This window comes from Oncorhynchus masou, chromosome 30, assembly GCF_036934945.1.
Source record: "Oncorhynchus masou masou isolate Uvic2021 chromosome 30, UVic_Omas_1.1, whole genome shotgun sequence".
Taxonomy (NCBI): domain Eukaryota; kingdom Metazoa; phylum Chordata; class Actinopteri; order Salmoniformes; family Salmonidae; genus Oncorhynchus; species Oncorhynchus masou.
Genome location: NC_088241.1, coordinates 65575713 through 65597565, shown reverse-complemented (window position 1 = coordinate 65597565; position 21853 = coordinate 65575713). Strand labels below are relative to the sequence as shown.

Here is a 21853-nt window from a genome sequence, read left to right as displayed (position 1 = left end):
AGGGTTAGCCTTGCTCACCCAGATTTTTCACCTAGTCGGTATCGAACCGGCGACCAGTCTCCCCAACTCTAGCTGAAGTGAATTCATTGGGATCGTTGAGGTAGTAAAATTCATTATAAATTTATATGTATTTTCACATGATTGTGTTTTTGGTCATTTAGCATAAGACAGTCGTTTTATTCAGTCAGTTCAATGACGGCCTAGGAACGGTGGGTTAACTGCCTGTTCAGGGGCAGAACGATAGATTTGTACCTTGTCAGCTTGGGGATTTGAACTTTCAACCTTGCGGGTACTAGTCCAACACTCTAACCACTAGGCTACCCTGCCGCCACATTCAACTAATAGATAAGACAACCACATCGCAGTCAAACATTATATAACTTCACCATATTTCTACAAATAGCATCTAAGTTTAATAACAATTTGACACATTTCTTTGTGTAAATAATGTTTAATGGCAACGAGTGGGCATGTTGAACAACAGTAAAGAGCCAGGGTGGGTTTTATGCCCTGTGTCATGAGGAGAACTAGCATTTGGCACATTTAAAACGGGCATAAAAACAGAACAACGAAACATTTCTTTATCCATAATGTCTTCAACAACAAAATTATATTCTCGTGGACATGTTCAAAGGAGACATGAATACAATGTCTACACCCCCAATGACAACCTATCGTCTTTATATAGTGCACTACTTTACACCTGAGTCCTAGTCACAAAAGTAGTGCACTATATAGGGAAATGGGGTGCCATCCAGCTCACAGCCCTTCATGTAGATCTGAAAAGAGAGATAGGGAACACATCCTTTCAGTGCCTTGGTAGGCACTCTAGATTATCTCTAAAAACACCACAACTCCACAGTTGTACCCCAAATGACACATACATACACATGGGCAGTGGTCATGGCACCCTATTCCCTATATAGTGTACAGAGACAATGGGCTGAGGTCATAAGTAGTGCACTAATATATGTATGTATGTATGTATGTATGTATGTATGTATGTATGTATGTATGTATGTATGTATGTATGTATGTATGTATGTATGTATGTATGTATGTATGGAATAGGGTGCCATTTAGGATACACATCAATAATTGCTTCCTCCCTCCACATAGAGTGACCACTGATCCTACCATTGGCTGGATTGGGGTAAACAGCCCTATCCAATCACGTTAGATCAGCGATTGCTTCAGGGGAGAAAAAGACACCACACGAAGGATGCATTAAACAGAGACGTAAAACAGGGCCCTGTTTTTTACAGCACCAATGCAAAAGGCTTGAAAAGCAAATTAAAACTCCAAATTCTCTAAAATGGCTTCCAATCCTTGTTCCCTGTCCTGCGTTCTCACTGCCAGTGTCCTGAGAGAATGTCTGGGACTCTATTCCTTCTGTAGTGCACTACTTTTGACCACAACCAATACACCTCTGGTCAAAAGTGGAGCACTATATTGGGAATAAGAATGGTATTTGGGACACACAAACTGGTAGGTTAAAGCACTGTGGTGGGAAAGCAATGAATCCTATCCAGTCTAGTAACCCTTGTGTTGATGAAGGAAAGGAAACAAGGAGGAATGAAGCCCTTTCAACTACTGGAAAAGAAGAAGAAATAAGAACGATGTAACTAAACCTCTGAAAGTAGGCAGGTGCATGGAGTTTCTCTGCTCGTGATTCCAAACAGATGAGAATGAATTCAAGAAGCCCTTTTTGTTAAAGAAACAGAATGTCATACAGTCTGATAAATAAAAATGTTGGAAGAAAATAAATGGCATATGAAACGTTTGACTTTAGAAACAGATTACTGAAAACACTGATTTATTTTTCTTCTCCATCATTCCTGAAATTTTAAAACTGTACAAAACAATCTGTATCAATAGGCACTTAAATAAGTTATATATATATATATATTTTTTATTATTATTATTTTCTTTTTCTGTAAGTAATGGCACGTGACGATAATGGGAAGAAAAAAATTGGGATCACTTGAGATTGGCAAGGAGCAGATAAAGCCGAGATGCATTGTGGAGTTTGTAGTCCTACTGGGAGGAGCTGTAGTCCTTCAGATGATAAGATCAAGGTTGAAGTTTCACCATACTGCTTATACCAATTCAATACATTTTGATCTCCAGAAGTGCTTAGGGGGGCCAGGGTTCCCCCAACAGGAGGCCCATGGGCCATTCCCCAAATTGACCAAAAAAAAAATTAAAAACGTTTTTATTTTGTATTTTTTAGTGTTGGACATAAGACTAGAAACACCAGCCAATCAGCTCCAAGTCATTTTAAATTTTAGAAATATGTTCCAAAGTGATTGTATACGAACGTAAGCAAGGTTTGAAATGATTATGTTTTAGTCAAATATTATATCTGTTTGGGTTTCCTGTGGTCAATTTGCAGTCTACAAATGATTTGTAATTATGTTCTGGCCCCCTGACCATCCGCTCAAGAAAATAAACAATAACGTGGCCTGCGACTGAAACTAGTTGATGGTCCATAGGGTTTAGGGGAGGGTTTGGGGCTGGTGACAACAGCTAGAGCAGTGGCATGAGAAGGCTGGGTGCAGCATGAGGGGGAAGGGATATAGGGGAGTCTTTTTGGGGTTGGAGGGGGACAGTATATAGGAGTCTTTTTGGGGTGGGTAGGGGTTGGAGGGGGACAGGATGTAGGGAGTCTTTTTGGGGTGGGTAGGGGTTGGAGGGGGACAGGATGTAAGGGAGTCTTTTTGGGGTGGGTAGGGGTTGGAGGGGTTGAGGGGGGACAGGATATAAGGGAGTCTTTTTGGGGTGGGTAGGGGTTGGAGGGGGACAGGATATAAGGGAGTCTTTTTGGGGTGGGTAGGGGTTGGAGGGGGACAGGATGTAAGGGAGTCTTTTTGGGGTGGGTAGGGGTTGGAGGGGGACAGGATATAAGGGAGTCTTTTTGGGGTGGGTAGGGGTTGGAGGGGGACAGGATGTAAGGGAGTCTTTTTGGGGTGGGTAGGGGTTGGAGGGGGACAGGATGTAAGGGAGTCTTTTTGGGGTGGGTAGGGGTTGGAGGGGTTGAGGGTGGACTTTATGAGGACTTCTCTTTCTTTGATCTCGGCGAATCAGCTCCGTTGGAACTTACTCCGTTCACTCCATTGGCTGCAAACGACAGAGAAGGAGGTGAACGACAGAGAAGGAGGTGAACGACAGAGAAGGAGGTGAACGACAGAGAAGGAGGTGAACGACAGAGAAGGAAGTGAGGAAGTGAACGTAGATGGAGCAAGAGAGAAAAAAACAGTATAATGACATTTTCCTCACTTGAATCTGAAAAACTACAATAACTTCAATAAAACAATATAAAACAAAATAAAATCAATATAAAAATATAAATGGGCTTTCCCCAAACGTATGCTTTCACATTATCAACGTGTATTTTCTAGCATTCTAGTATAGTGTCGCCCCCTGGGTTATATAGTGTCGCCCCCTGGGTTATATAGTGTCGCCCCCTGGGTTATATAGTGTCGCCCCCTGGGTTATATAGTGTCGCCCCCTGGGTTATATAGTGTCGCCCCCTGGGTTATATAGTGTCGCCCCTGGGTTATATAGTGTCGCCCCTGGGTTATATAGTGTCGCCCGCCTGGGTTATATAGTGTCGCCCCCTGGGTTATATAGTGTCGCCCCCTGGGTTATATAGTGTCGCCCCTGGGTTATATAGTGTCTGGGTTATATAGTGTCGCCCCCTGGGTTATATAGTGTCGCCCCCTGGGTTATATAGTGTCGCCCCCTGGGTTATATAGTGTCGCCCCCTGGGTTATATAGTGTCGCCCCTGGGTTTCTGCAACTATCCTCTGGTATGTAGTTCTGCTCACCTTTGTCTTTCTTGGACTTGCTCTTGGGAGCTTGGGGCTTCTTGGGTTTCACGGGCTGGGCCTGGGCCTGCTCTCTCCACCTCCTCAGCTGGAAGTTGATGAACTTCCACATCATGAAGGCCTGAGTCACACAGATGGTCGCCAGCACAGTGATCCTTTGGGGAAGGATATAAAAAAAAGGTCTTAGTCACACTTAAAGTATGAAGTGGTTGATTCATGAAGTGGTTAATTTGTGAATTGCTGTGAAACCACTTCATGAATCAAACAGCTTGGCCAACTTCCACCACAACCAAGGCCAAATGTCTCTGGTGTTTTGATCCAGCAGTAGAGTGAAATGCACCGTGCACGTGAAATGCACATGTCAGACACAGTGTGTGAGGTTACAGTCTTGCATTGCGCCTATCTGCTGTTCATATTGCTCAGTCACGGTCTAGTCAAGTCATCCCCCCAACACACACACTCACTCTCTTACCGAACAAAGAGCACGTTGAAGTTTCCGTTAGCCAGGTCCAGTACCTGTTGATCAGCGTTGGCAAGGCCGAAACCCACAGTCAGGACAGACAGGGACAGGGTGAGCAGCCGTCCAAGAACAAACAGTACTGCCCAGACAGTAAACCTAGGAGAGACACACACACACACACACACACACACGTTAGATGCCCATAACATCTAGTGCCTCCCTTCGTTCTCCATCTTCTTTTTCCAATTGATACAAACACTATCATTACTCAAGACCTTAAGAGAGTGTAGCTAGACCAACTTCCTTGTCTAAAATGCTAAAATGGCATCTTGTAGGGCTTTGAAGTATGCTGTGTGACCTCAACTGACCCAGTCAGTCTCTTCTGTGTATGTGTGTGTGTGTGCGCTCACCCAGTCTGTCTCTTCTCGTTGCTGAAGTAGACCAGGCGGGACACGTGGAAGAGAAGCTCTACGAAGCAGTGCAACACCAGCAGGACCAGAGCCAGACGATTCAGACTGGAAGACACAAAATGGACGCCGTTAGACGCTTCATAGAGGAGGTAGCTATCACCATTATGTATTTTTGTAAGATAAAAAAGGCCCCAGAAAGCACCAAAAGGTAGATAAAGTATTGGGACATACTGAAGCTACTAAGTTCAGGTTGAGCGTGGGAGCAGGCCTACTCAGTAATAATAAAGATCAACATGTTGACGTGAACCAGGTCTTACTTGAGAATGTAGGCTCCTGCGATGTGAACCAAGTACAGAGCGATATACACCAACTGACGAGGAATATCTTCCTACACAACACACACACACACACACATCAGTAAAATACACACACACGTCAGTAAAATACACACACACACACACACACGTCAGTAAAATACACACACACACACACACACACGTCAGTAAAATACACACACACACACACACACGTCAGTAAAATACACACACACACACACACACACGTCAGTAAAATACACACACACACACACACACACACACGTCAGTAAAATACACACACACACACACACACGTCAGTAAAATACACACACACACGTCAGTAAAATACACACACACACACGTCAGTAAAATACACACACACACGTCAGTAAAATACACACACACACGTCAGTAAAATACACACACACACGTCAGTAAAATACACACACACACGTCAGTAAAATACACACACGTCAGTAAAATACACACACACACGTCAGTAAAATACACACACGTCAGTAAAATACTCACTCTGTTCGTGAGCTTAATGCCCTCAAGCAAATGTTTGAATTTATTTTTTTTTTAAAACAATGTTAACGTATAGAAATCAAACACGAAATGCCTAGTCATTCTACTTCAGTTCAGTAACTTCACACACACACACCTTCTTGGTCTTCTGGAAGTAGAGCTCGGGCAGAGCGTGAAGCCAGTAACCCATCTGACAGATGAAAAAGAACTTCATCTGAAACCTACAAGCAAAACATCACGTCTGTCAATTCTACCAAAAAAATACAAAATGCATCAGAAACCTTTCTCCAGAGCAACTTACAATCAGTGCATTCAACTAAGCTAGGTAGATCACAGTGAGTAAACCTTTCTCCAGAGCAACTTACAATCAGGGCATTCAACTAAGCTAGGTAGATCACAGTGAGTAAACCTTTCTCCAGAGCAACTTACAATCAGTGCATTCAACTAAGCTAGGTAGATCACAGTGAGTAAACCTTTCTCCAGAGCAACTTACAATCAGTGCATTCAACTAAGCTAGGTAGATCACAGTGAGTAAACCTTTCTCCAGAGCAACTTACAATCAGGGCATTCAACTAAGCTAGGTAGATCACAGTGAGTAAACCTTTCTCCTCAAAAAAGTAGCTATCATTTGCAATCAAATATCACAGAATAATACATTTAAAAAAAATCACAAATCATATTATTTTAGAAACAAAATGGGACATAGGATGAGTAATGCGGACTAAAGACTCCTTCCATACGAGAGTCAGTACCAACCTGTATGTTTAAACAAACCAAGCTACTTCCCTTAACGTCTATACAAAAATAGCAGCAGATGACATTAGTTTACATATGGAACTGAGAACCAAGAATGATGAGTGGCGGTTGGTCATTACAAAAGGAAACCACTAGGGGGCGATATGGAAAACACATGGAAATGTTTAATTGTGTTTAGTTGTTTTTTCATTTCATTTTACCTTTATTTAACCAGGCAAGTCAGTTAAGAACAAATTCTTATTTTCAATGACAGCCTAGGAACAGTGGGTTAACTGCCTGTTCAGGGGCAGAACGACAGATTTGTACCTTGTCAGCTCGGGGGTTTGAACTCACAACCTTCCGGTTACTAGTCCAACGCTCTAACCACTAGGCTACCCTGCCGCCCCGTTGTACACCTGGCCCTTTAAAAAAAGGGGGAATTACTTGTTTAGTTGTGTTTACATGGTTTGACTTCAGTACTTACGGCATCAAGGTATGGGGGTAGCCTTCCCACAGATTCACTGGGTTGGACAGGAAGTTCTCCTGGACGAGAAATAAATAAATAAATATGATCATAAGGAGGACAAGAAGAGAGGAGAAATGCTAATCTGGCTACTTGAATAACATGATACGCCTTTTATATTTCATTTTGAATTCACTCAACTCCGTCTCACACCCTGCCACCAGCTGTAAAAAGAGCTTATTTAGCTCTCACCAGCCACAATGGATTTTAAAACTCAAACCGCAGAGAGGCCGCTGCAAAGCTCCAGCTAGCTCCTCGTTAAAATCCTACCCCCCTCCAGAAGTGTCACCAGGATAGGATGATTTTTAATATGGAGGTAAAGATGAACAGAGTCATGTACAGAGAGATCCTTGATGAAAACCTGCTCCAGAGCGATCAGGACCTCAGACTGGGGCGAAGGTTTACCTTCCAACAGGACAACGACCCTACAGTAAGCACACAGCCAAGACAACACAGGAGTGGCTTCGGGACATATCTCTGAATGTCCTTGAGTGGCCAAGCCAGAGCCCGGACTTGAACCCGATCGAACACCTCTGGAGAGACCTGAAAATAGCTGTGCAGCGACGCTCCCCACCCAACCTGAAAGAGCTTGAGATGATTTGCAGAAAAGAATGGGAGAAACTCCCCAAATACAGGTGTACCAAGCTTGTAGCATCATACCCAAGAAGACTCATACCCAAGAAGACTCACTGCCAAAAGTGTTTCAACAAAGTACTGAGTAAAGGGTCTGAATACTTATGTAAATGTAATATTTCCGTTTTTTATTTGTAATAAATTTGCTAACATTTCTAAAAAAACAAAACAGTTTTTGCTTTGTCATTATAGGGTATTGTGATGTCATTGAGGTACTGTGATGTCATTATGGGGTACTGTGTGTAGATTGAGGGGGGGAAATACAGGGTAGGTTCCACTATATACAGGGTAATCATACTATATACAGGGTCAGTTCCACTGTATACAGGGTAATCATACTATATACAGGGTCAGTTCCAAATAATGTGTACCTCACCATAAACACCAATGCCTTTCTTAAAATCAATACACAGATGTATATATTTTTAAACCTGCATATTTAGCTAAAAGAAATCCATGTTAGCAGGCAATATGAACCGGGTGAAATTGTATCATTTCTCTTGCGTTCATTGCACGCAGAGTCAGGGTATATGCAACAGTTTGGGCAGCCTGGCTCATTGTGAACTAATTTGCCAGATTTTTACGTAATTATGACATAACATTGAAGGTTGTGCAATTTAACAGGAATATTTAGGTTTATGGATGGCACCCGTTAGATAAAATACAGAACGGTTCCGTATTTCACTGAAATAATAAACGTTTTGTTTTCAAGATTATAGTTTCCGGATTCGATCATATTAATGACCAAAGGCTCGTATTTCTGTGTGTTACTATGTTATAATTAAGTCTATGATTTGATATTTGAGCAGTATGACTGAGTGGTGGTAGGCAGCAGCAGGCTCGTAAGCATTCATTCAAACAGCACTTTCATGCGTTTTGCCAGCAGCTCTTCGCAATGCTTCAAGCACAGCGCTGTTTATGACTTCAAGCATATCAGCCTAATGGCTGGTGTATCCGATGTGAAATGGCTAGCTAGTTAGTGGGGTGCGCGCTAATAGCGTTTCAAACATCACTCGCTCTGAGACTTGAAGTAGTTGTTCCCCTTGGGTAACGCTGCTTCGAGGTCGGCTGTTGTCGATGTGTTCCTGGTTTGAGCCCAGGTAGGAGCGAGGAGAGGGACGGAAGCTATACTGTTACACTGGCAATAGTAAAGTTACTATAAGAATATCCAATAATCAAAGGTTAATGAAATACAAATGGTAGAGAGAGAAATAGTCCTATAATAACTACAACCTAAAACTTCTTACCTGGGAATATTGAAGACTCATGTTAAAAGGAACCACCAGCTTTCATATGTTCTCGTGTTCTGAGCAAGGAACTGAAACGTTAGCTTTCTTACATGGCACATATTGCACTTTTACTTTCTTCTCCAACACTTTGTTTTTGCATTATTTAAACCAAATTGAACATGTTTCATTACTTATTTGAGGCTAAATTGATCATATTGATGTATTATATTAAGTTTAAAAAAATTGTTCATTCAGTATTGTTGTAATTGTCACTTTTACAAATAAAAAAATAAAATAAAAATAATAAAAAAATACAAAAATCGGCCAATTAATCGGTATCGGCGTTGAAAAATCATAATCGGTCGACTTCTAGTCAGTACCATATTAACAATGTACAGGGATACTGGAGTGATGGAGGTAGATATGTATAGGGGGAAGGAGACTATATACAGGGTCAGTACCATATTAACAATGTACAGGGATACTGGAGTGATGGAGGTAGATATGTATAGGGGGAAGGAGACAGGGATACTGGAGTGATGGAGGTAGATATGTATAGGGGTAAGGAGACTATATACAGGGTCAGTTCAGTACCATATGAACAATGTACGGGATACTGGAGTGATGGAGGTCGATATGTATAGGGGGAAGGAGACAGGGATACTGGAGTGATGGAGGTAGATATGTATAGGGGTAAGGGGACAGGGATACTGGAGTGATGGAGGTAGATATGTATAGGGGGAAGGGGACAGGGATACTGGAGTGATGGAGGTAGATATGTATATGGGGAAGGAGACAGGGATACTGGAGTGATGGAGGTAGATATGTATAGGGGGAAGGTAACTATATACAGGGTCAGTACCATATTAACAATGTACAGGGATACTGGAGTGATGGAGGTAGATATGTATAGGGGGAAGGAGACTATATACAGGGTCAGTTCAGTACCATATGAACAATGTACAGGGATACTGGAGTGATGGAGGTAGATATGTATAGGGGGAAGGGGACAGGGAAACTGGAGTGTTGGAGGTAGATATGTATAGGGGGAAGGTAACACATCAGGATATATAATAAACAGAGTAGCAGCAGCATAAATTATGATTGTATGTGTGCGTATGTGTGTAGTAGAGTCAGTATAAATGTGTGTAGAGTCCCGTGAGTGTGCGTGTAGAGTCCCGTGAGTGTGCGTGTAGAGTCCCGTGAGTGTGCGTGTAGAGTCCCGTGAGTGTGCGTGTAGAGACCTGTGAGTGTGCGTGTAGAGACCTGTGAGTGTGCGTGTAGAGACCTGTGAGTGTGCGTGTAGAGACCTGTGAGTGTGCATAGAGACCTGTGAGTGTGCATAGAGACCTGTGAGTGTGCGTGTAGAGACCCGTGAGTGTGCGTGTAGAGACCCGTGAGTGTGCGTGTAGAGACCCGTGAGTGTGCGTGGTCAAACCATGAGTGTCCATGTAGAGACCATTTAGTGTGCGTTTAGAGACTGATGGCCTGGGGATAGAAGCTGTTTAACAGTCTGAGACCTGGAGTGTGCGTTTACCAGTCTGAGACCTGTGAGTGTGCGTTTAGAGACCTGATGGAGTGTGCGTTTAGAGACCTGATGGAGTGTGCGTTTAGAGACCCGATGAGTCTGGAGATAGAGACCAGTGATGTGCCTGGAGATAGAGACCAGTGAGTGTGCCTGGAGACCCGTGAGTGTGCGTTTAGAGACCCGTGAGTGTGCTGTTTAACAGACCTGGAGATGAGTGTTTAACAGTCTGATGGCCTGGAGAGACCCAGTCTGATGGCCTGGAGAGACCCGTTTAACAGTCTGATGGCCTGGAGATAGAGACCTGTGAACAGTCTGATGGCCTGGAGATAGAGAGACTGTTTAGTGTGGCGTGGAGAGACCTGTTTAGTGCATAGAGACCTGTTTAGTCTGATGGGGATAGAGACCAGTCTGATGGTGATAGAGACCTCTGTGAGTAGAGACAGTCTGATGGAATAAAATGTTTACACAGTCAAATGGAGATAGTCCATGTTTACCAGTTTGGAGATTTAGCTGTTTACCAGTCTGATGGTCTGGGGATAGAAGCTGTTTACCAGTCTGATGGTCTGGAGATAGAAGCTGTTTACCAGTAAGAGAACAGTCTATGGTCTGATGGTCTGGAGATCTAACTGTTTTCTGGGAGATCCTTTCACACCACCTGATATAGAGGTCCTGGGGATGGCAGGGATCTGATGGTCTGGGGATCCACTGAAGCTGTTTAACAGTCTGATGGTCTGGGGATAGAAGCGGTGTTTACATTCCAAGCAGATGTGGACAGTCATGATGCTTAAATGGTTGAGCTGTAGAACATTGAGGACCCAGTGATGTGGGATAGTCATGATGCCTAAATGGTAGAGCTTGGAACATTGAGGACCCAGTGATGTGGGACACCCTCTGATGCTCTCAATGGTAGAGCTGTAGAACATTGAGGACCCAGTGATGTGGGACAGTCATGATGCTCTAAATGGTAGAGCTGTAGAACATTGAGGACCCAGTGATGTGGACAGTCATGATGCTCTAAATGGTAGAGCTGTAGAACATTGAGGACCCAGTGATGTGGGACAGTCATGATGCTCTAAATGGTACAGCTGTAGAACATTGAGGACCCAGTGATGTGGGACAGTCATGATGCTCTAAATGGTAGAGCTGTAGAACATTGAGGACCCAGTGATGTGGACAACAAGGAAGTTAAAGTGCTTGACCCGCTCCACTGCAGCCCATCGGAAAAATTGGGGGTGGAGTGGGTCTAGGGTGTCTGGGCTGACGGGAGTTAATGTGTTGCCATAACCGTAACTCTCAAAGCACTTCCTGATTACAGATGTGAGTGCTACAGGGTGGTAGTTATTGTGACACGAAGCCTTAAGTGTTCTTGGGAAGAAGAATGATGTCTGTCATCTTAAAAAAGGTGTGGGGATCACAGACTGGGGACAAGGAGAGGTTGAAAATTACAGTGAATACCGTCGGGCCCCGCGGCCTTGATCTGATTGAAGACCTTCAGTTAAAAGTTGGCCTCGGAGAGAGAGACCACCCGGTCCTCTGACTGGGCGGCGGCCTTCACATCCACCACAATGTTGTTATTGGGGTATTTTTGTTTTGCATGAATAACCAGGCTACTACTTTCAACATTTAGCGGTCATTATTGTGGCAAGACAGTTGTGTGTTTTTGACTGCATTCACATTGGGTTTATTCACCTATTAAAAACAGCCCATTACCAAAACAGCCTTGCTTGTAGCCTATATTCATTACCAAAACAGCCTTGCTTGTAGTCTATAATCATTACCAAAACAGCCTTGCTTGTAGTCTATAATCATTACCAAAACAGCCTTGCTTGTAGCCTATATTCATTACCAAAACAGCCTTGCTTGTAGCCTATATTCATTACCAAAACCGCCTTGCTTGTAGCCTAGCCTATATTCATTACCAAAACAGCCTTGCTTGTAGCCTATATTCATTATTCATTACCAAAACAGCCTTGCTTGTAGCCTATATTCATTACCAAAACAGCCTTGCTTGTAGCCTATAATCATTCATTACCAAAACAGCCTTGCTTGTAGCCTATATTCATTACCAAAACCGCCTTGCTTGTAGCCTATATTCATTACCAAAACAGCCTTGCTTGTAGCCTATATTCATTACCAAAACAGCCTTGCTTGTTGTAGCCTATATTCATCATTACCAAAACAAAACAGCCTTGCTTGTAGCCTATATTCATTACCAAAAGTCTATATTCATTACCAAAACAGCCTTGCTTGTAGCCTATATTCATTACCAAAACAGCCTTGCTTGTAGTCTATATTCATTACCAAAACAGCCTTGCTTGTAGTCTAGTTGCTTGTAGTCTATATTCATTACCAAAACAGCCTTGCTTGTAGTCTATATTCATTACCAAAACAGCCTTGCTTGTAGCCTATATTCATTACCAAAACAGCCTTGCTTGTAGCCTATATTCATTACCAAAACAGCCTTGCTTGTAGCCTATATTCATTACCAAAACAGCCTTGCTTGTAGCCTATATTCATTACCAAAACCGCCTTGCTTTAGTGTGTGCTGTCCATCGTGTTGATACAGTGCAGATGGAGATAATCGAGCCAAACTGTTCAAAAAGTACTCAATGGTCTGGGTGTCGCTATTTGAACTTCATGTTTGTGGTAAAGCAGGATTTAAGTAGAAAGTAATACAATTCCAGTGCAAGAGCCCCCCCCGGCGCCTGGTCTGTCTGCTTGGCTCGGTAAGTAATATCCACCAAATAAGACATTTCTACCCACTCTGCATTAACTATATGCTGCTGAGACAAGTTAATTTGAAACATGTCATGTCGACAGCGGTGCCAATAAAGAAAGTCAACCCCCCCCAAGCCTTTCCAGCCCCACCAAGCCTTTCCAGCCCCACTTTCAGACAGTCAAGACCCCCCAGCCCCACTTTCAGACAGTCACCACCAAGCCTTTCCAGCCCCACTTTCAGACAGTCAAGACCCCCCCCCCCAAGCCTTTCCACCAAGCCTTTCCAGCCCCACTTCCAAACAGTCAAGACCCCCCCCCCCCCCCACCAAGCCTTTCCAGCCCCACTTTCAGACAGTCAAGACCCCCCCCCCCAAGCAGCACACAGTCAAGCTTTTCCAGCCCCACTTTCAGACAGTCAAGACCCCCCCCAAGCTTTTCCAGCCCCACTTTCAGACAGTCAAGACCCCCCCCCACCAAGCTTTTCCAGCCCCACTTTCAGACAGTCAAGACCCCCCCCACCAAGCTTTTCCAGCCCCACTTTCAGACAGTCAAGACCCCCCCCCACCAAGCTTTTCCAGCCCCACTTTCAGACAGTCAAGACCCCCCCCCCCACCAAGCTTTTCCAGCCCCACTTTTAGACAGTCAAGACCCCCCCCCCCACCAAGCTTTTCCAGCCCCACTTTTAGACAGTCAAGACCCCCCCCCCACCAAGCTTTTCCAGCCCCACTTTTAGACAGTCAAGACCCCCCCCCCACCAAGCTTTTCCAGCCCCACTTTTAGACAGTCAAGACCCCCCCCCCCACCAAGCTTTTCCAGCCCCACTTTCAGACAGTCAAGACCCCCCCCCCACCAAGCTTTTCCAGCCCCACTTTCAGACAGTCAAGACCCCCCCAGACAGTCACCAAGCTTTTCCAGCCCCACTTTCAGACAGTCAAGACCCCCCCAGTCCAAGCTTTTCCAGCCCCACTTTCAGACACACAAGAGCCCAATGCAGACACACACACACAGATTCAAAACACACAGACAGTTATACCCAGTAAACAAATAGTCAAGTATTAATTTTTTTTTTTAAATCACCTATTAACATCCACACACACGTAAACAAATGGTTTAAACTATGTACTGACATTACGATGCTTGTGCCACACACATCTACCTACCGACATGAGGATGTTGGTTCCCCATCCGAAGGAGAACAGGTAGAAGGCAGAGAGCTGGCCTGACTCGTTGAACTTGCTGTGCTTGGTCTTCGAGAAGTGCATCTTCCGGTTGATTTTCTATATATAAAAAAAGAGACATGACAATGAGTCAATCGAGGTCAAACTGATCAGTGATTATCAGTGACGGATGATCAACTTCGCCGTCAGAATATCAAACGGATCCGTGGTTGTCATGAATGTAATTTGTTTTAATGTTTTATTTGTTTGTATAAAATAAGACTAATAACAACCAATGAAATGTACAGAAAAACACAGGAAGTGTGTTTGAGCGAGTGCCAGTACTTACATCCAGAACATACTCCTGAATGATGGCGTGGATAATGATGGCCACCAGCATGTAGAAGAAGACCGTAGCCACATCCTTCAGCCCGTGGTGGAAGTGGTTCACCACACTCTCCTCTGGCAGACCCTCTGATAGGGAGACATAAAGAACACATGATCCCTTCACGAGCCTGTTCATAAAGCCTTGACGTTAAGGCCCCAATGCTTTCTATTAGTAAATGGAACACCACCGCCTTCTAGAACGTAACGAGATTCCTTCACGAGCCTGTTCATAAAGCCTTGACGTTAAGGCCCCAATGCTTTCTATTAGTAAATGGAACACCACCGCCTTCTAGAACGTAACGAGATTCCTTCACGAGCCTGTTCATAAAGCCTTGACGTTAAGGCCCCAATGCTTTCTATTAGTAAATGGAACACCACCGCCTTCTAGAACGTAACAAGATTCCTTGCTAGCAGGGAGCCTCTGAGCTGAAGATCCTTCATACCGTGGGGGAAGTGGTTCACTACGATCTCCTCGAGTAGAGAGACACGAAGCATTTATTAAGCCTTTTATAACCCTTCATAGTCGCCTTATACTGTATATACATTTATAAGAAGTTGTTCAAAACAGTCTCTTCTGGACCCTCTGTTGGAAGAGATGCATACAGATTAGAGGTTGACCGATTACATCTGTACGGACGATTGATTTGGGCCGATTTCAAATTTTCATAATCGGTAATCGGCCTTTTTGGACACCAACTATGGCCGATTACATCGCAGCGTCAAAAGGACCTTGTGGCTGCAATGAGCCACGGTAAGTTGCTAGCTAGCATTAAACTTGTCTTGTAAAATAAAAAAACAGAAGTATATTTTTATAAACCTGCATATTTAGTTAAAATAAATGCATGTTAGCAGGAAATATTAACTAGGGAAATTGTGTCTCTTCTCTTGCGTTCAGTGCAAGCAGAGTCAGGGTATATGCAGCAGTTTGGGCCGCCTGGCTCGTTGCAAACTGTTTCTTACTAACAAAGACCGTAATTAATTTTCCAGAATTGTACATAATTATGACATAACATTGAAGGTTGTACAATGTAACAGCAATATTTAGACTTAGGGTTGCCGCCTGTTTGATAAAATACGGAACGGTTCCGTATTTCACTGAAAGAATAAACGTATTGTATTCGAAATGATAGTTTCCGGATTTGACTATTTAATAGGCTGGTATTTCTGTGTGTTTGTTATAATTAAGTCTACTATTTGATAGAGTAGTCCGACTGAGCGATGGTAGGAAGCAGCAGGCTCATAAGCATTCATTCAACCAGTCCTTTACTTTCCTAAGACAGGGAATTGTTACTAGGATTAAAATGTCAGGAACTGTGAAAAACTGAGTTTAAATGCATTTGGCTAAGGTGTATGCAAACTTCCAACTTCAACTGTATATGAAATATAAATGGTATAGCGAGAAATAGTCAATGCTCATAATTCCTATAATAACTACGACCTAAAACTTCTTAACTGGGAATATTGAACCACCAGCTTTCACATGTTCTCATGTTCTGAGCAAGGAACTGAAACGTTAGCTTTCTTACATGGCACATATTGCACTTTTACTTTCTACCCCAACACTTTGTTTTTGCATTATTTATTAAACCAAATTGAACATGTTTCATTGTTTGAGACTAAATAGTTTTTATATATGTATTATATTAGGTTAAAATAAATGGGTTCATTCATTATTGCTGTAATTGTCATTATTACAAATATATATAAAAAACATATTTTTTTTAAATCCTCCGATTGATCGGCATCGCCTTTTTTTGGGTCCTCCAATAAAATGGGTATCAGCGTCGAAAGATCACAATCAGTCGACCTCGAATACAGATGCATCATTACACTTACACTGAAGTTACCTCACTTTTTTTAAACATATTTGCTTTACGAAGCCTCTAAAATCACAAGGTTTTACTCAAGCAATGTCACTACCAAAGTCCTGCCTGACCCCGCTACTGTAGTAATTTAGCTTCAACAAACATCAGCCTGTTAATAATGAATGACTAAGGGGTCTGCATCCCAAATGGCACTCTCTTTCCTATATAGTGCACTACTTCAGTCCAGAGTAAAATAGGGCTCTAATCAAAAGTAGTGCACTACTTTAGACCAGGGTCCATAGGGCTCTAATCAAAAGTAGTGCACTACTTTAGACCAGGGTCCATAGGGCTCTAATCAAAAGTAGTGCACTACTTTAGACCAGGGTCCATAGGGCTCTAATCAAAAGTAGTGCACTACTTTAGACCAGGGTCCATAGGGCTCTAATCAAAAGTAGTGCACTATATAAAGGGAATAGGGGGGGTATTTTGGACGGGCGTCCTGACTCTGATAAGACTATCAGCTCTCCAAATAAAATCCGACATCATAAAGCACATTCCATCATTCCACAAGCCCTCTTGTCATTCGTGGCTTTAAATGCAGAAGGGTGTAAAATAACATTCATTCACCTTGAGATGAGGATTGTGTCACAAATGGTACCCTTGATAGTGCACTACCCAATGGGCCCTGGTCAAATATAGAGCAATATTTAGGAAATTGGTGGCAATTTGGGACTCACACAAGACCTCTGATATTGGGGCCTGTTACACTCCAGCCCCAATCCTTGCAGGAGGACCTAGCAGGAGGACCTAGCAGGAGGACCTAGCAGGAGGACCTAGCAGGAGGACCTAGCAGGAGGACTAAACGTAGCTCCACAGGGAAAAAAAGGAAAGCTCTGAAAGAAGGTGTTCTGGAACTGGTAGGCCATGTGAGACCTTCTATTCTCTAACACACAGGAGAGGCCTTCTAATTCAACAACAACTGCAAGTAGTCTGTAGATTCTAGTCATTGTTTCTATACTGGATAACAGGCAAACTAGTTCCACACACCACACACACACACACACACACACACACACACACACACACACACACACACACACACACACAAAGAACAGGTGGACAAGAACAGAAGGTAATTGTTGACTTGGAATTCATTCAGAATAAAATGTCACGGAAAAAAAGTTAGGAAAGCAATAAGAGGAAGATACAACATCCATACAACATCCTGTCTTTTTAGAGCTTCACTGTTGTGAAGAAAAATAAGAAAAAAGAACGCACATTGAGGTGGAGCCACTAAAGAAGTTAAACTGACCGTTTTCAGAGATGGTAACGTTGTATTGGACAGTGATGAACAGCACTGCAACCTTCGAGGTGACCTGCATCACAGCGGGGACAAGGGAGAGGATTGATTAAAGGACATGAAAACACAGGGTTCAGTCCCCAATAGCACCCTATTCCCTATATAGTGCGTTACTTAGCCTGGCTCTGGTCTAAAATAGTGCACTACGTAGTGAATAGAGTGCCATTTGTGACACAGCCAGTGGCTTTTATCTGAGTCATTGACTAAAAGCAAACCACAGCATGATGTTCTCATTAGCCTTCTGGCCTCTCTGTGGGTTGCTTACGGCGGTGTTAAATAAACCAGGTAACGTTGTAGATTTACTGACCAGACCACAACGTATCAGACAGAAACACTGTATATAATGTTTACTGGCCCTACATTACTCATCTCATATGTATATACTGTACTCGATACCAGCTACTGCATCTAGCCTATGCCGCTCTGTACCATCACTCATTCACATATCTTTATGTACATATTCTTTATCCCTTTACACACTTGTGTGTGTGTATAAGGTAGTAGTTGTGAAATTGTTGGGTTAGATTACTCTATTATTGCATTGTCGGAACTAGAAGCACAAGCATTTCGCTACACTAGCATCGACATCTGCTAACCATGTGTATGTGACGAATACGATTTGATCTCGAGCTTGCAAACCCTGCAATCCAATACTACAGATAAGATTGAATGGAAAACCGGGGATTTGGATGTTATTAAGACGTATATAAATATGGAAATACTGATTCATATCTATGCATTCGTACAACTCTGTTTTGTAATGCAGTAGTTTATTTATATTAGATGTGCATCGTCAATGTCAACAGCACATCAAGGCACAAGAACTCAAACTCCCATAATGCGTCTCCTCAGGTCAATGCTGGCGCTGAATTTTATGCTGCATTCACGTCAAAGTCGGAACTAGGAAACTCGGAAATGTACACCCTCAAATGGATGAACGCAGCACATGTATAAGTACCACCAGTTAGCAAGTAAAACTTTCCTAGTTACAACTAGTACATTAACGTAGCATTAGTAAAGGATGATTCATGTCGCCTACCTAGAAAGCTAAACATGAAACAAACAAAAAATAATTCAGTGTAAACCAACAATAAAAATATATATATTTAAAAAAAAACCTAAGCTCTTCAAATTTGTAAACGGAATAGGCGATCCTAAGGACTTTATGGATCTAACTTTGTTTTTTCCGAACGAGCGGGGCTACCTATAAACGATGACAAGCTCACAATCACCCAGTGATTGCCACGTAGCCTACACTTTATTTGCGAATAGAAAAGTATCCGATGCTGGACAGTCTTGCTCAATATTGTAGGCAGCGAAATTGCAATTTTTGTGGTCGCTAAAATGTAACAATCTATGTAACGCTCGTTCCAGTTAGGCTACTTTGTTGTCCCAAATACTACACTTTTGTGTTGTAATACGACGTAGGCCAAGTTACTCAAATGTACAAGTGACCAGACAATAGGCAACCCGACAGAGATGGGTTACAGTTTTAAATCTAACTAGGCTACTACACGCCTTCTCAAATCAAAAGACACTTCTGCTATTACCATTTACTTGAATATTACAATATGGACAACCTAACAAAAAAAACTTTGTCACTAGAGCAGGAAGAGTAGATCAGCCATGTCCGTTTTCAAGAGACTTTGACGGAACAAAATCATCTTGTCTGCCCAATTGACACATTATAGTTAGGCTCATTATGGCCTATTTGGAAAGCTAGGTCTTTCTGCATATCCCAGACCCCTCCAACCTGTGGACAAGCCTTACCTCAAACATCAACCCGAGGAGGAACACCATAGCAACACAGGACACAATATCTGCATGGTTCTGGATGATAAACTCGTGGCTCAACACCGGCGGGTTCTTGTTGGTCTTTTTGCGGATCCCCATTTTTACGTCTCCCAAAAGTGAACTTTTATTGACCGGCACGACTCAGCAGCAGAGTGAATCGGGTATGACCACGTATTCGGTATTGTTTTCTGTCCGTCCCCGTCAGCTCTAAAGAAAGCCACCAGTCTTCCTCCTTCTGCTCTCTCTCTCACACACACATAACCACGGGCCAACAAACGAATATCGAGTCACTCTTATTTTTTTGTGGGAGGATCTAGCCGATGCGCGTTGCTGCTCGAGAGTTTTTATTTTTTACACACCCTCTACAAGGTTCGTGAGCGGTTTACCGCCCCCTATATGTCCGGAGTATGCACACCGTCGGTTTTATGTGCCAACCGCCAACTACAACCCCGCAAGTATAATCAATCTACATGATGACCACACGGCTCACGTTATGTGCCAGAGCGTTGCAAAATAAACGTGCACATAAATGTTATTCAATCAGTGCATCCAAACTGCTGACACGCGTCAACGAGCGTATGTATGGCCAGGCGCTAAAATAGAACTTGATTCTATTTGTGATGCATTGATGGATGCAAGTCCCGCCTATCTTCATTGGTTTTTAGGAGCATATACCCACGTGGGTGATTGAAAGATGAACTGAGGTTCACACTCCAGTCCAGTTGGTGGTGGTAACGCACCTTAAAGTTGGTTGCCAACCGCCATATAAAGTCCAAAGAAGAAAAAGCCTGCCGCAGTGGCGATTTTAGCATGTACATCTTGGTGGGGCAAACAAAAACAACCAAAAATGTTGGGGATGCATGCCAGCAAAGCCACTACACTACACTAAACAACACATTAATTGCACTATAATGGTGACAAACGGTGCCCACAAACTGTTAGGGCCTACATAAAGCTGTCACAACAGCAGAGTCCCAACAGCAGAGTCCCAACACCTTGTCACTGCTACACCTGGCTATCAGTGGAGCCTTGTCTGGCAGCAAAACAGTTAATTCAACCTCATTTACTGAATTAGCCAAACATAGCTGATATGGCTGACTTTCTTAAACAAATGTGGTTTCCACTGACAATTGAGATGTACAAACTATGGCATAAGGGAACGACAAGCGGATAAGAGGCAATCTGTCATTTCAATAAAGACATTAATGAGCAAGCTAGGATGGATGTAGTCATAACTATTTCTTCAACACTTTTGAAATGTACAGCGACAGAATTCGGAACATGGGCCATTCCTACAGTGTTCTCCCTGTACACCAAGTCAGAACAGTAGGATAAATAAAGGGGGCATATAAGCAGACAATGAAAGATCTTACAATATTCAATGATTACATTTCTCAAAAACAGGTTATAGGCTACATGTGCACCACCAAGTCAGAACAGTAGGAGAAATTAAGATGGGTAAATAGACCAAATTATTAGAGTGAGGCACATGGGCTACTAACAGCTTACTAAACAACATACACTTAGTATTACTTTCTTAGCTACAGTATGCATTTCTCCCTGGTATATTACATCATTTATGCAGCAGTGTAATATACAAGTTTGGACTCACGTCATTGTGCTGTGCTCACTTGAACAGGAAAGCGGCACGGCGGTCCTTCGTGGGCAAATTTTGTCATCAAACCTTGTCATCAAAGTCTGTCATTCTCTGGATATGTGGTGCTTTCCAAGACAACTGGGAACTCTGGGGGGGGGGGGACAAGGTCAAATCATGACGTCAATGGTCTTCAGGATGTAATTCTAGAAAGGGGACAGAGTTCCCGACTTATAATTCTGAGTTGGATGACTGTTCAAAAAGTTATTTCCCTCCTCTTGACAATGCTTCGCTCCAAAAGATTGGCTGCTTTGTGGTCGTGGGTAAGTGTTTTTTTTTAAACTAGCTAGCTACAGGAGGCTAATGAGCTGCTTGTTAGCTAGCTATCCAGCCAACTTTACATGCTATAACTAAGGGACTTCATATTAGCTTGTTATCTTGATTTAGGCTTATTTAACAGTGTACAGCACAAAAACACGCTCCAGATGCATTTGTAGATAACAACAATGGACTATTTTCTGCTCCAGCTGTCAGAAAGGGGAGTAAGTGTACAAGCTAGATGGTGCAGGTTGTGGGATGGCATTATGAAAATAATGTTTTAGTCCCTCGAGAGGGAAAACTAAGACAGACAGAGACAATTGTCAGGGCTTTAAAATATTAAATATATATACTTTGTATGTTTCTATGTTTTGGTTGGTCAGATCTGAGTGGGAATTCTATGTTGGATGTCTTGTTTGTCTATTTCTATGTCTGGCCTGATATGGTTCTCAATCAGAGGCAGGTGTTAGTCATTGTCTCTGATTGTGAACCATATTTAGGTAGCCTGGGTTTCACTGTGTTTTTGT

At 42.9% G+C, this 21853-nt stretch overlaps 1 protein-coding gene across 1 annotated transcript; it reads right to left on the bottom strand.

Annotated features, from left to right (window-relative positions):
- Positions 1-431: 431 nt before the first annotated feature.
- LOC135522949 (translocating chain-associated membrane protein 1-like 1) lies at positions 432-19709 on the bottom strand. Its single transcript, XM_064949672.1, has 11 exons — positions 19391-19709; positions 17573-17636; positions 14418-14542; positions 14072-14188; positions 6765-6823; positions 5682-5766; positions 5018-5088; positions 4701-4805; positions 4303-4446; positions 3831-3985; positions 432-3120 (listed from the first exon to the last, which is right to left on the bottom strand). Exons 1-11 carry the CDS (start codon positions 19511-19513, stop codon positions 3050-3052), a joined length of 1119 nt encoding a protein of 372 aa, XP_064805744.1. The 5' UTR covers positions 19514-19709; the 3' UTR covers positions 432-3049.
- Positions 19710-21853: the final 2144 nt, after the last annotated feature.

Excerpts from the sequence above, each read along its gene's own strand:
- LOC135522949 (XM_064949672.1), bottom strand. The coding sequence starts at position 19,513 with ATGGGGATCCGCAAAAAGACCAACAAGAACCCGCCGGTGTTGAGCCAC. Across the intron at positions 6,824-14,071 it reads GAACCAACATCCTCATGTCG|GAGAACTTCCTGTCCAACCC; the intron begins GTAGGTAGATGT and ends TTTCTCGTCCAG. Across the intron at positions 3,986-4,302 it reads TTCAACGTGCTCTTTGTTCG|GATCACTGTGCTGGCGACCA; the intron begins GTAAGAGAGTGA and ends CCTTCCCCAAAG.